Source organism: Lutra lutra, chromosome 7 (genome assembly GCF_902655055.1).
Source record: "Lutra lutra chromosome 7, mLutLut1.2, whole genome shotgun sequence".
Taxonomy (NCBI): domain Eukaryota; kingdom Metazoa; phylum Chordata; class Mammalia; order Carnivora; family Mustelidae; genus Lutra; species Lutra lutra.
The window spans coordinates 70,871,988-70,885,019 of record NC_062284.1 but is presented as its reverse complement, the minus strand read 5'-3'; the positions used below and the strand labels follow the sequence as shown (position 1 = coordinate 70,885,019).

Here is a 13,032-nt window from a genome sequence, read left to right as displayed (position 1 = left end):
AAGCATAGCAGAAATGAAATGAGCATTAGTTAATGAATTGTTATGAACAGTGAAACCTCTTGTCAGTATGTGGAAAGTGGACTTTTCAAGGACTGATATGAGAAATAGTAAACAATTTAAAGAAATTCATCAATTTTGGCTTTCCATAATACAGAAAAGGTGATCAAACTGAGGCATATTTCTTTAGATTGGTCCAAAAACATACTCTGTTTTTATTTGCAGTGATATGTTCATCAGGTGTTTGATGGACTTAAAAACTATGTGATATATTAATAATTATTCTTTATTAAGGTCTACTGAGTATATATCAGACAGCACTTCTGTACATTCTGTTACTTAATTCTTACAGCATCTCTATGAGGTAGGAATTACAACCCAGTTTTACAGATGAGAAAACTGCAGTTTGGTGATATTCATCAACTTGCCCAGATCCTCTTCTTCAGAAGGAGCAGAACTGGGGTTCTGGGGCCGCCAGCCTCTGCAGCCTGTGCCCCTACCCACTGCTGTCCATGCCTTCCATTTTTTGCCTGGAGTGCAGGCGGAGAAGCTGACCAGTAGTATTTTCTCGGCACCCAGAGGCTAGGGCAGAGGGTTGTCCTGGAAAATGATGGAAAACATAAATACGAGTAAGATGCAGCCCCTGGGAAGGTGGAACAGATAGACTAGAATTCCTCCGAGGGGCCATCAGCTGTCCTGTCAGTCCCCACTTCTAGACTGTGTTGTCCGGTAGTCTGTAGGGAGGCTCGACTTCAGGTGGAGTCCATCAAGCAGGTGATGTCTGACACAATACCTGCCTGTACAGTTGGTTTTCCGTTTTAACCAATACCACCAAAAAATTCCATTCTGTGCTTGGACTGGAAATCATATATGGTTACCATGAAATATAATAAAGGGAAATTTTTTATTTATTCACCGATCTCGGTAGAAATTGGTCTGTTTTAAAAAGATTATGTATGCCCTTCAGGTGCAGTATTTACAAATAAGACTCTGTTTAACAGAACTGAAGTTAAGAGGTTAGTACTTTAGATAATTCAGTGTTTGGCAGTAAATGTGTTGCATCATAAGTAAAAACACTCATTAATTTTTTTCTAATTAAGTTCCCCCATTTTGTTTCACTGACATGGTTCTTGGAAAGGGTTAACCTCTAGCTTGCCAAGTGTAGATATTACTCAAAAGCTAATAAGTGGAGGGAGGATACGATGGAAATAAACACACAGAGCATTTGAGAATGACTATGTGGCCTTCAAGAGTGGAACAGGTGGAAACTCTTCAGAGAGGACAGCAGGGGAATCTGATCAAACTGAGGTGTTAGAAGAGGCATTTTCTTTCATTGGTGTCAGTAACTTTGCTTTCTGATTCTAGGGCTTTATGAAACACAACACATCTCGCCAGAATGAACACTGCCTCACCAATTTTGACCTGGCTGAGTACCGGCAGGTGCTAAGTGACTTGGCTATTCAGATCTACCAGCAACTCGTGCGGGTGTTAGAGAATATCCTTCAGCCCATGATCGGTAAGGCGAGGGCAGGGTTGATGTCGATGTCTGTCTGGCCCAGCGGCCACACTTGTTTGGTGGCCTGTCTTCACACAAAGAGCATAAAGCAGTAAGACTCAATCCTGAACTTAGCTGAGTCATGCCGGAACCTCAGCCGTGACTAACTGGGATATGTCAAAATCACTGCTTCCACGTGACTGAGGCGGCAGGATCTAGTGAATCTCCCCACTGGGTGGTGCCTGTCCCTTGAGACTGGGCTCTGCTCTAGACCCAGTGATATACACATACCTTGTCCACTTTTCAAAAGCACTTTAAACTTTGGCCTAAGAAACTGCTACCCAGGGCCTCCTCGGGGTCCACTTAAAACAGAGGAGGCCGGGGAGAGTTTGCACTTTGGCTATTATGCTCCAGTCAAAGGGCTCGGGCAATAAGAATAGGTCTCAGATGCTCAATGGTGAGTTACACATCTCAAGGCCCCTGTGGAATTGTCAAAGGCAGTTTTGTTTAAAGTAGTGGTCTCTCACTGATAAGTGACTAGGGTGTACACAGTGGTGTTTCTGTATATGTGTACTTAACTAGGTGTGTGAGTCCATGTACCTCTCTTTATATGCGTGTACTCAGTCTGGGTGTACTACATACATATTCCCTTAGAATGTGTAGCATATATGAAGTAGGAATTAGGAGGCATATATAAATTGCAGGCTGTCAATTTTATTTTATTTTATTTATTTATTTTTTAGATTTTATTTATTTATTTGAGAGAGAGAGAGACCACAACTAGGCAGAGAGGCAGGCAAAGAGAGAGAGAGAGAGGGAAGCAGGCTCCCTGCCAAGCAGAGAGGCCGATGTGGGACTCGATCCCAGGACCCTGAGATCATGACCTGAGCTGAAGGCAGCGACTTAACCCACTGAGCCACCCAGGCGCCCCTGCAGGCTGTTAATTTTGAATGAACTGAATTAAATTTGTTTTAAGTTATCAAACTGTTATCTTTGGGCAAATTACCAGCAGCTTCTTTTTTTTTTTTTTTTTTTAATATTTCACTTATTTGATGGTGAGAGGGAGACAGAGTGAGAGAACACAAGCAGAGGGGAGATGCAGAGGGAGAGGGAGAAACAAGTTCCCCAGTGAGCATGGAGCCCCATGCAGGACTCGATCCCAGGACCCTGGGATCATAACCTGAGCCGAAGGCAGACGCTTAACTGACCAAGCCACCCAGGCACCCCTATCAGCAGCTTTTTAAGACTACTCCCAGCTACGCTTTCTTTTCCCACACATGTTTTCCACATTTCTACAACCTCGTCATTGCCCTTAGTATTCTGTCTTCCATCGCACACCCACAGTTAACCAAGCAGAAACATGAAAGGCTGAGGAAGCCATGGGAGATGGCAGTGAGTTCCTCAGGAGGTGACATCTGGGGTGAGTTCTTCAGTTGTCCCCTCACAGTTGTGTATTCAAAGCAATGTCGGTTAGCTCAAATGTAAGAGGCGACACAGATGCACAGAAGGTCAATTTCAGCCAGTGTTTCTTCTGCTTTTGCCTATTTTTTTTTGCTAAACAGGAAGCTTACCTCTGAGATGTCCCACTTTAAGCCACCACGCCCATCTCCCAGGGCGCCCATCTGATAGTAACCACCAGAGTTTTGTGTCAGTGTGAGGTTCTGTGGAAACTGTGGTTAGCTCTGTGAGCTATAAAATGAATAAGACATATAAAGATGAACCAGGAATGGCCCTGCTCTCAAGGGGCTACCAGGCCAGGGGTGGTCCTCCCACAACCATCCTAGAGGAGGCATAAGCCAAACACTGTGAGGCCGCAGTGGAGGGAGCAGCAATGACCCAGATTTGAGAAGACCAAGTCGGGGGAGGCTGACACTAACCCGAGTCTTCCCTGCTACTGCGGGAAGCTCCGGACAGGGAAGGGCCCAGGTTTCCAGCCCCACACAACCATGCCCTCCCAAAGCTTCTCCACGACCACTGCCCAGGCTCCTGCTGTTCTTGCTACTTGGTTTGCCTGTGGGGCTCAGACATCCTTGGGGAATCTCTTCTCCCCTCTCTAATCTCTGTGCCTTTCTCAAAAACCCTTCCAAGGTATCACAAGCTTGGAGCGCCTGGATGGCTCAATTGGTTAAACGTCTGCCTTCAGCTCAGGTTATGATCCCAGGGGCCTCGGATCAAGTCCCACATCAGGCTCCTTGCTGAGTGGGGAGCCTGCCTCTCCCTCTGCCATTCCCCTCGCTTGTGTTATCTGGCTCTCTTTCTCTCTGTCAAATAAATAAATTTTTTAGAAAGATTGTATATGTTTATTTGACAGAGAGAGACACAGCGAGAGAATGAACACAAGAAGGGTGTGGTGGGAGAGGGAGAAGCGGTCTTCCCGCTGAGCAGGCAGCCCAATGTGGGGCTTGATCCCAGGACCCTGGGATTATGACCAGAGCTGAAGGCAGTTGCCTAAAATCTGAGCCACCCAGGTGCCCCAAATAAATTAAATCTTAAAAAAAAAAAAAATCACAAGCTTTTGCTAGTACAAGCTGGGCTGCTTTGTATTTTAGAAAATGCGGCATTAAGGTTTCTTAATTTCATGGGTAAATTTTTGCATTTAAGAATTATTCTTTCATTAAAATTTAAAATCTGGAAGCTCTTTTTTTGAAAGTTCTTTCCCCTCTCTTGATACTCAGAGCATTTTCCTAAATTGAATGTGTGAGAGTGCATGCGTGCCTATATGAGCCGGTGTGTGTGCACACGGACCAGGCGTCCTCTAACACTTGAACTCCTCCTGCAGTCTCCGGCATGCTGGAGCATGAAACCATTCAGGGCGTGTCTGGGGTGAAGCCCACAGGGCTTAGAAAGCGAACCTCCAGCATCGCGGACGAGGGCACCTACACACTGGACTCCATCCTCCGGCAGCTCAACTCCTTCCACTCGGTCCTGTGTCAGCACGGCATGGACCCTGAACTGATCAAGCAGGTGGTTAAGCAAATGTTCTACATCGTGGGGGCCGTCACCCTGAACAACCTCCTGCTGCGCAAGGACATGTGCTCCTGGAGTAAAGGCATGCAGATCAGGTGAGCAGAGGCCGGCCCCTGCCCTGTGTCCAGACAGGGTGCCGGGGTCTGCTGCCACCAGCCATGCAGCCAGGGACGACACACAAGGAGCTGTTTTCTCTGGCCTGGCTGGACCGCTCCACTTTCATGAGTGACTGCTTCAGACTGTACCTTTCAGCAGGTCCTCCCCTCCACTACTGGGACACCCTGCTCCCCCAGGACACTGACTTGTTAGAGGGAATGGAGAGATGATAAAAAATACTTTGAGTTGAGATAGCTGCTTCTTCATCTTTTGCATGTGTTTTAATTGTACATAACAAAATATCAAATTTTTTATAATGAAGATTTCTAATGTTTGATTTCTCTTAGATATTTTTTTTGACAAAATACCTTTCTGTACCATGGCAGCAAGAACATGTCTAATAGATCTCTAACTGGAAATGTGCCCCTCTGTCTTTTAAGAAAGTGTGAACTCAGCTTTATGACCAGCTACCCCTCAGCATAAGCCATTATCATAATAGAATTGATTTCTTTGCAAATAATTTTTTTGAAGATTTTATTTATTTATTTGAGAGCTAGTGAGAGATAGAGTATGAGTAGGGGAGCAGCAGAGGGAGAAGCAGGCTCCCTGCTAAGCAGGGTGCCCAACTTGGGGCTTAATCCCAGAATCCTGGGATCATGACCTGAGCCAAAGACAAATGCTTAACTGACTGAGCCAATCAGGTGCCCCAGCAAATCATTTGTTTTAAAACAGAATAGTCACCAAGAGAGGAAAATAGGATCTCTCCTACATAAGTCTTTAGTTAATCTCAGGAAACCTTGGCATTCTTTTCAAATTTTCCATTGACATATATCCATTGGAGTTAATGTTAAGAAGATAATGCCTTCATTCAGGTTGTAGAATTTACTTGTCTTTAAGCTTTGTTTATGTATTTCTCCATACATGTGAGGCACTGTCGTAATATCATATTGCCTCCTATTTGCCTGACTGCAAAGTTCTGACCGTGTGTCCATGTAGCATTTTAGCATGAGAACCACTGTCACCTGGTTGACCACTCTTGAAACCTCAGCATCTGTGTGATTTCTACATCTCTTGCCACATCTGGGGTCTCTGTCTCTTTCAGTGCTCCCCCGCTGCCCGCACTTACCTTCTCTCCTTCTATCCCTGGGCTTCTGTAGGCCACTATTCCGTCACCCAGCCTCTTCCCTAAAGAGGGCTGTAGCACAAGCTCTATGTGGGAACATCTTGTTTTTTGTGACTACCCTGGAATTTGACTGAAGGAGGAAAGGGTACTCAAAGGTTATCATTTCTCTCCTCTGACTTGTAAAAGAAGCTAGAAAGCCTTTTTTGGTCAGCTGTTTAATAAGGACACGGCCATGTGGGATGTTCTATTTTGACTTTCAGCAAGTTTTATTTCATAATTTTTGCTGTAAGGCTCCATTTCTACCTTCTATTGAAGTTAATTATATCCTCTAGTCATTTACTCTTACATAATTATGATTATAAACCTCATGGCTATAATAAAATTTTAAGCACAGCTGGTAAGATTTAAGAAAATTGAACAAAAATACTGCCTGTCATTTTAACTGAGATTCCTGACAAAGCTGTACATAAAAAATTAAGACATTTATGACAACATTCAGTAAATTTGCATTCTCTCCCTCTCTCTCTTTTTGGCATAGGTACAATGTCAGTCAGCTGGAAGAATGGCTGCGCGACAAGAACCTGATGAATAGCGGGGCTAAGGAAACCCTGGAACCGCTCATTCAGGCTGCTCAGCTCTTGCAAGTGAAAAAGAAGACAGATGACGATGCAGAAGCCATTTGTTCCATGTGCAGTGCTCTAACTACTGCCCAGGTGAAGCACCTCCCGCTGCTGAGAGACACTGTAGCAGTCAGCAAGGGTGACACTTAGGGAAGTGAGGAACCCCCCAGCCATCGCTCTCATCTCTGAGCTGGCTTCACGTGTGTTGGACAAGACATTTGAGGACAGTGGCAACAGCACGAGGCAAGGCAAAGGCATAAACGAGCTCATTTTTCTTTTGCCAGTTATTTCTGTGTTGACTCCTGCACTTTCTTAATGTTCTTTATGTGTCTCGGAATATAGGCATCTTACCTAGATTATACATAGACTTTGTATAGAAAGCAGCTGGATAGAAACAAGGGACACTAGTAACGGTTGCCACTTGGGTAGACTGAGAAGATTGAGCGGGACCCTTTTCCTTTTCATGTTGTGTTCTTTTTTGTACTTTGGTTGTTTTTCCAAATTTATATTGCTTCTTAAAATATACAAATATTACATTAATACATTCTATTCTAAAAATTCACATAGTAAAGTTAAATATGCTCTTAGACCAGCTCTCTCTCTCCCCTTATCCCAACCCAGCCCTGAGCAGAATTACAGACTTATTCATAGATTCTTTTACTTTTCCAGGTTATAAGCACCCAGTGTGTGTTTGATAATATGCTAAAAACTTTGATCATTTCATTCTCACAGATTGTCAAAGTGTTGAATTTGTATACACCAGTTAATGAGTTTGAAGAAAGAGTCTCTGTATCATTTATTCGTACTATACAGGTAAGATCTCCCAAGCTTTCTTTTTCTGTGATTCACAAACACAGTTTTCTGAATGAAAATTTTACAGTTTATTGAGAGGAAATGTGTTTTATTATTGTGTTATCTCATTTTAACAGTGCATTACCTTTTTGATAATAGCTTATTAGAGAAAGGAAGTGTTTTAAAAACATTCTTTATTAGTTGAGGACTTCTTGGTATATTTTTGGTGGGGGAGAAATCTTTATAGATTTAAAGAACTGACACGCTCTGTTTGTTGTTGTTTTTTTAATCTCAGATGCGTTTACGAGACAGGAAAGACTCGCCTCAGCTGCTCATGGATGCTAAACACATCTTTCCTGTCACCTTTCCTTTCAACCCATCCTCCCTCGCCCTGGAAACCATCCAGATTCCAGCCAGCCTGGGCCTGGGATTCATATCACGGGTCTGAAAGTGACGTGATGCCAAGGCAAAAAGGGACAGTAAGAACCCATTATTTCCCGTGAGCTACTGAACAGACATTTTTAAAGAGACAGCACTACTTATCTTTCCAATGAGAAGTTATTAACTGGAAATCTCCCTAAACCCTTTCATCACCTGGGAAGAACAATAGGCTTCTTTGTGCCGTGTTACCTTAATAGCAACACTCACCCTGGATCAGTTAGGTATCCCGAGGTACATGCAGGTGAATGACAGAAGGAAGGGGGAGAAAAGGTCTCCAGCTGCCAGCATTTACTTTAGTCCTTAGCACTGCATCTGAGTGGTACGGTAAACATGTAAATTCCAGGTATGAGTGTTGTTAGGAAAGCACCTACAAGGGAGCCTCCCCTGCGCGGACCAGAAGAATTGAAAGAAAAATTGCCATTGAGTACATATCATATCAGTTCAGGAATCAGTTATGTTGATGTTGTCAAAGTGGATCAAAGAAATAAACTGGCAATATGTAAAGTACTTGTCAAGTAACTTCCTTCTATGTGTCCCTATGTTATAGAGATCTTAAGAGAATATTGGTTTGCCATATAGCATAGAAGTGCATTTGTACTGTAGTTTACTGAGCATTTTAAAGTGCTGCTACATACTGTGTTCTTTAATATATAAGCGATATTCTCATTAGGCACTACAACAATAAGCTTCTCTTTTATCAACTCTGTTTACAATTCAATCAGATCAGTTTTAACTGGATTATGTGCAAATATATACAGATTCACCTGCATAAGTAGCAGACACTGGCAAGTCATGTAGAAATATGACAAAATGTTTGACATTTAGGGATAGGAATAGACAAAGTGGCTGTTGTTGATGTCATTATTTATTCAGAATGTATTACATTGATGTGCTCATTAATTTTCCCTGGGTGGATATCACATCAGGGTACAGTGTTCTGTGAGGTGACTTATTTTTAGTTCCCAGGCCAGATTCCTGCACTGCATATTTTCAGTACTGACAGGTTTTCTTTCTTCTTCTTAATTTATTAAGAATTAATCTCAGTCACTATCTAGAGAAGATTCAGGTCTTGAAACCTTGATTATCCTATTATGCAATTATGCAAAAGAAGGTGTGTAATAAATAACTATGGTTCCATTTTTTTTAAGCTTTGCAACTTCTATAAATGTTCTCAGTACCACTAGATACTTTAAGGAGCATCATATTAGGAATACTTTAAGACTTATATAAGAAATATCTGAACATTGTTAAATTTTACAGAGGATATGTTTCAATAAGACCCAGATCCTGTAAGTTTCATTCTGAAATCCTAACTAAGCATCTTCTCAGTTTTTCCTGGAAATCTTAGACAGTGGGTCTTTCAGGTTGTGCAAGAACAAGTTCTTAGCTTTCATTAGAAATTCTGGTTCTGAATTATAAACATAGATTTATATAACTTAACTGTTAGGTGGTCTATGAAAAATGACGTCTTATTAAAACATGTGCAATATTAATGGAAGTCAGTTTCAAATCATGATAAAGATTGTCATTAAAAGATTAACACTGTCTGTTAACTTATTTGGGCCTCACATTCCTCATTTATACAGTAAGAAGGTTGGACCCTCCCACATCTGAAGTTTCTCTCCTCTCAGCACTTGGATCTTAGAGAAACGAGGTGCAGTTACTCAGTGAATTCACCCTTGAATAGAAAGATCAGTGTTTGGTGCCTCTTCATCCTGGGGGATTAATTAAATGTAAAATCGCAAGTTGGTGTAGATATAACCTTTCTCAAATGTACATGATTTTTACATGCTTTTCGAAAGTGAATTAGTTTGGCTAATTTTTACTAATGTACTGCTGTATTCAGGCTGGATACATTTATTTATTTGCAAAATCAACCAAAAACACTACTGATTCCTTCAGGCTCTCTTAGTTTTCACCAGTTGTCAATGTGGTTTTCAATGAACAATGAGCTCTTGTAATCTTTTGGTTAGTATTAAATGTGCCAGAACACTGACTCATTGAATAGGGGAGATGCTTTAAAAAAAAAAAAAAAATGCCACCATGGTGTAGGCGGTCTACCTTAGACCAGGAAATCCTCCCAGGTCCTTTCCCAGCTTAGTCCCTGTGTAACATGTCTTGTGCACAACCTGCATCTTGTCAGGTCTTCAACAGCACACGGTAGCTTCTGCTGCCATTGCAATCTTTATATCCTACCCCGACAGCTCATAGCCTGAAACATCTCTCTCTTGTCTCCTGCCTTGCTGCTGGAAAGTGCTAGAACCTCTCTTCCACACCTGGGCCAGAATCTCTCCTGTTCAATGATGGTCACACGAAGATTCTACTGTTCCAGGCTCCACCTTCCTCTGAGGCCTACCCAGGACCCCAGATGGGGATCTGAATTAACTTCTCTTGGCAGCCTAAATATCTTTAGTCATAACAAGAATACCTTACAACCAGGGAACCGCAAGACCTGGTAAAAGGCTCCATTTACTCCATTACTTTCTGGAGGACACAACAGTAATCTGCTGACTAGGGGTTTCCTTTAGCGCCTCTGAGGACAGCTCACCCTCTCTCCAATCAGCTTTCTCACCCAGCTTCAAACCTACTTTCCCCAGCCCTCCACCCACCCATTCTACTGTTCACTCTTTCCCTTCTCTCAGCTGAGCCATGCGTCCCATCACCCTCCTGCTCACCGACTCTGACTATGTGGAAGGCAGTGAATGGCATCAGTCCTCAGTTGCCCCCCTGGCCTCCCTTCAGGCTGAGAGTTGTTATTCTCACTTCTTGGCAGCACATTCCTTAATATCATCTCTAATTTGCTTTTTCATATTTCCCCTGTGACACACAGTGGGAATTCAGAGAAAGATCTTGAAAGAACACGGTTCTGTCTTAATAGCTCCTTCTCAACAGTCTCCCCACTCACCCTACATACAGACTCCACTCACATCTTGGAATGCAAGGCTGAAAAATGAACCATTGTCCTTGTAGCTTTTCTTAGGTTAAGACTTTGGTCTGCCTCACCTGAGTGTTAAACAGAGAAGGGGGAAGGTAAGGTCCACAAAGCGATTGCTTTGGAAGTTTTGAAAAATCTCCATGTACCTGACATTTCTATCATCAAGTCCAAAAGTACAAAAAAGATCTATTCCAAAGCCTACCGAAAGGAAATTTGGGATTCCAGTCAGTTTGTACGATTTGCTTTATTGCCTTTGTTTTAGTGGATAATTGAGAGTTGAGTTGGCTCTTTCTGGGTGAGTAATTTTGTGTTATAGAGATCAGATCTTCTAGTAACATGTGAGGGCGGCTCTGAAATATGGGAATTTCAGTGTAGTGATTGTTTTAAGAAAATACTCTCCTGGTACCTTAGGTAAAAGGGCACCTGTCCCATCCTGAGAAATCCTTACACAATATTCATATACCCACCTGCCCTCCTCTCTCTCTCCCCTGCTCCCTCCATCTCTGCCTGTCTCTCTCTCTGTCTTTCTCTCTCTCTCTCTCTCTCTCTCTCTCTCTCTCACACACACACACACACACACACACACAGAGTCACTAGAATGTAGAGTTCCCCAAGAGCCATCATCAAGGGTCCTCTGGGGAGCTTCCACTGTTTAGGATGAAAAAGAAAGCAAAAATGCATGTGTGACCCTGACATTCTAGTGCAGAGCCAAACCTTGCACCTGGCTGTGCTTTTCTTAGGTGCACGTCCTGTTACCTCATTGTATCCTCACAGCAGCGCTGGAAGGTCGGAAGGGTAGCTATGACCCACCGACCAACCGTCACTTGCTGACGATAAATGGAGAAAGAAAAGGTCAGAGACTTGCTGAGGACACACCACCCTCCAGCAGTGCCCCTTTCCTGCCTGCAGCCGAGGCTGTGCAGTGAGCAGGTGGAGGCAGGAGACTGAAAAGTCTCCAGGGGACAGTCTGTTTCTCCTGGTACCCATGGGGTGCCCTGGGTCAGCGAGAGGTGTTCTTTTTCCTTCTTCTCTTATCAGAATTGGCAACTGGCAGAATTGGGAACTGAGCAAATGCCATGTGCTAGGTTCTTTGTGCTAACAAGATGAAGTGCCCAGAGTCTGGCAGCTTTCTTCTCTGCTGTTCCCCTCTACACATAGGTTTGATTTTTCTGATGAGTCAGGGCTCCCTTGGAGGGTGCAACACCCTGCCTTTAGGTCTTTAATTCACAGCAGGCTGTCTCAACCTGCCAGGAAGCTGAGCAAGCCTCCCCGAAGAGGTCTCTCCAAGACCACTCAGAGCCACATTAGAGCCCCCAGGGGAGCTGTGCAGCCTGCAGCCAAGCCCCCAGGGCACCTTCAGAGGCCTGTCCCCAGGCAAGCCATATGCAAGTCCATGTGTCTGAACGTTACCGTGTGTGCATGCTGCCAGCGTTGACTCCAGAGCTAGGAGGTGTGCTCCCTGCATGTTTGTTAGAGAGGCTCCGTGTATGGCTGTGGCCTCTGCTCACGGAGAAGTGTGTCGTGATTTCTTCTCAGGCTGTGCTGTGAGGACCGCCTTAACCCCTGCTCCCTTCCCTCGAGAGCTGCCTTAAGTTCTCTGGAACTTCTCCTCTATAAGGGATGGACTTACCTGGAGAGGACATCTGGCCATGTTTCTCAAGGTTTTGTGAGGGTTTGGGTTGGGCGGGGCCTCCAACCCTGAATTCCTTTCTCCTTCCTGCATGACTCTCCCTCCTGGGACTTTGCCTTCCTGTCTTTTCTGTTCTTTCCAAACAGGTACTACAACTCAGCACCAGTCTCAGAGCCGGTGAATGTGGGCCGAGAGAGTGGTCCTGAGTTTGGGGGGCTTTGTTGTCAGAAGGAAGCAAATGAACCTATGGAAGAAATAGCTAAGTTAGCTTCTTGGTAATGCTTTAATGGCATGTTTTCTCCCTGATCTTTTCATAATACAGATTAAAGGGTACAACTGTAAAACCTTCCATGGACATGCTTTAAAAAAATTTTTTAGGAGCCCTGTACTATATATAAAGGTTTGAATGAAAACAGAAAAGAGTTCTGTTAAGTTCTAATCCATTGTATTACCCCAAATTAAATCAACCTGGAGTTATATACAGTAGATTTCTCATTAAATCAGGAACTGAAGGTACTCTGTGAAATAGCTGCAAGATGCATTTTATACATTTTTTAAATTTTCTAATTTGGTCTGGCGAAAAATGTCCATTAGCTTAACTTCATGAGTGTCATTAGCTTCCTAAAATGACTGAAAATGACTAACGTTTCCTCAATATTGTGATACAGCTTGAAATCTTTGAAAGAAACATGTTTTTCGAGTGGAAACTGGTATGTATAATTCAATGCTTGGTAGGTCAGTACATTTTCATGCATTTTTCAGTCAATAGTTTCAAATATCTTATTGTTACCATATGTTATAAAACTTTAGCCTACATTTCAGGCTCTCTGAATCACTTGAGCCATTTAATATTTTCCAACAAATGGTGACTTTTTCCTTCCAATGTGGATATGTGTGTTGTAATTTATGATTGCTGGTTATGTATTTTTGTGAACT

At 43.1% G+C, this 13,032-nt stretch overlaps 1 protein-coding gene across 9 annotated transcripts in view; it reads left to right on the top strand.

The window, feature by feature from the left end:
* The window catches only part of MYO5A (myosin VA), a 200,217-nt gene extending 187,543 nt beyond the window's left edge, over positions 1-12,674 (top strand). For all 9 annotated transcript variants that reach the window (XM_047735857.1, XM_047735855.1, XM_047735853.1 and 6 more), the window contains 5 exons: positions 1,363-1,513; positions 4,272-4,554; positions 6,217-6,391; positions 7,031-7,111; positions 7,386-12,674. In XM_047735857.1, the coding sequence (XP_047591813.1) occupies positions 1,363-1,513; positions 4,272-4,554; positions 6,217-6,391; positions 7,031-7,111; positions 7,386-7,538 (843 nt within the window). In that variant the 3' untranslated portion in view covers positions 7,539-12,674. The remainder of the gene's footprint in view (positions 1-1,362; positions 1,514-4,271; positions 4,555-6,216; positions 6,392-7,030; positions 7,112-7,385) is intronic.
* Positions 12,675-13,032: the final 358 nt, after the last annotated feature.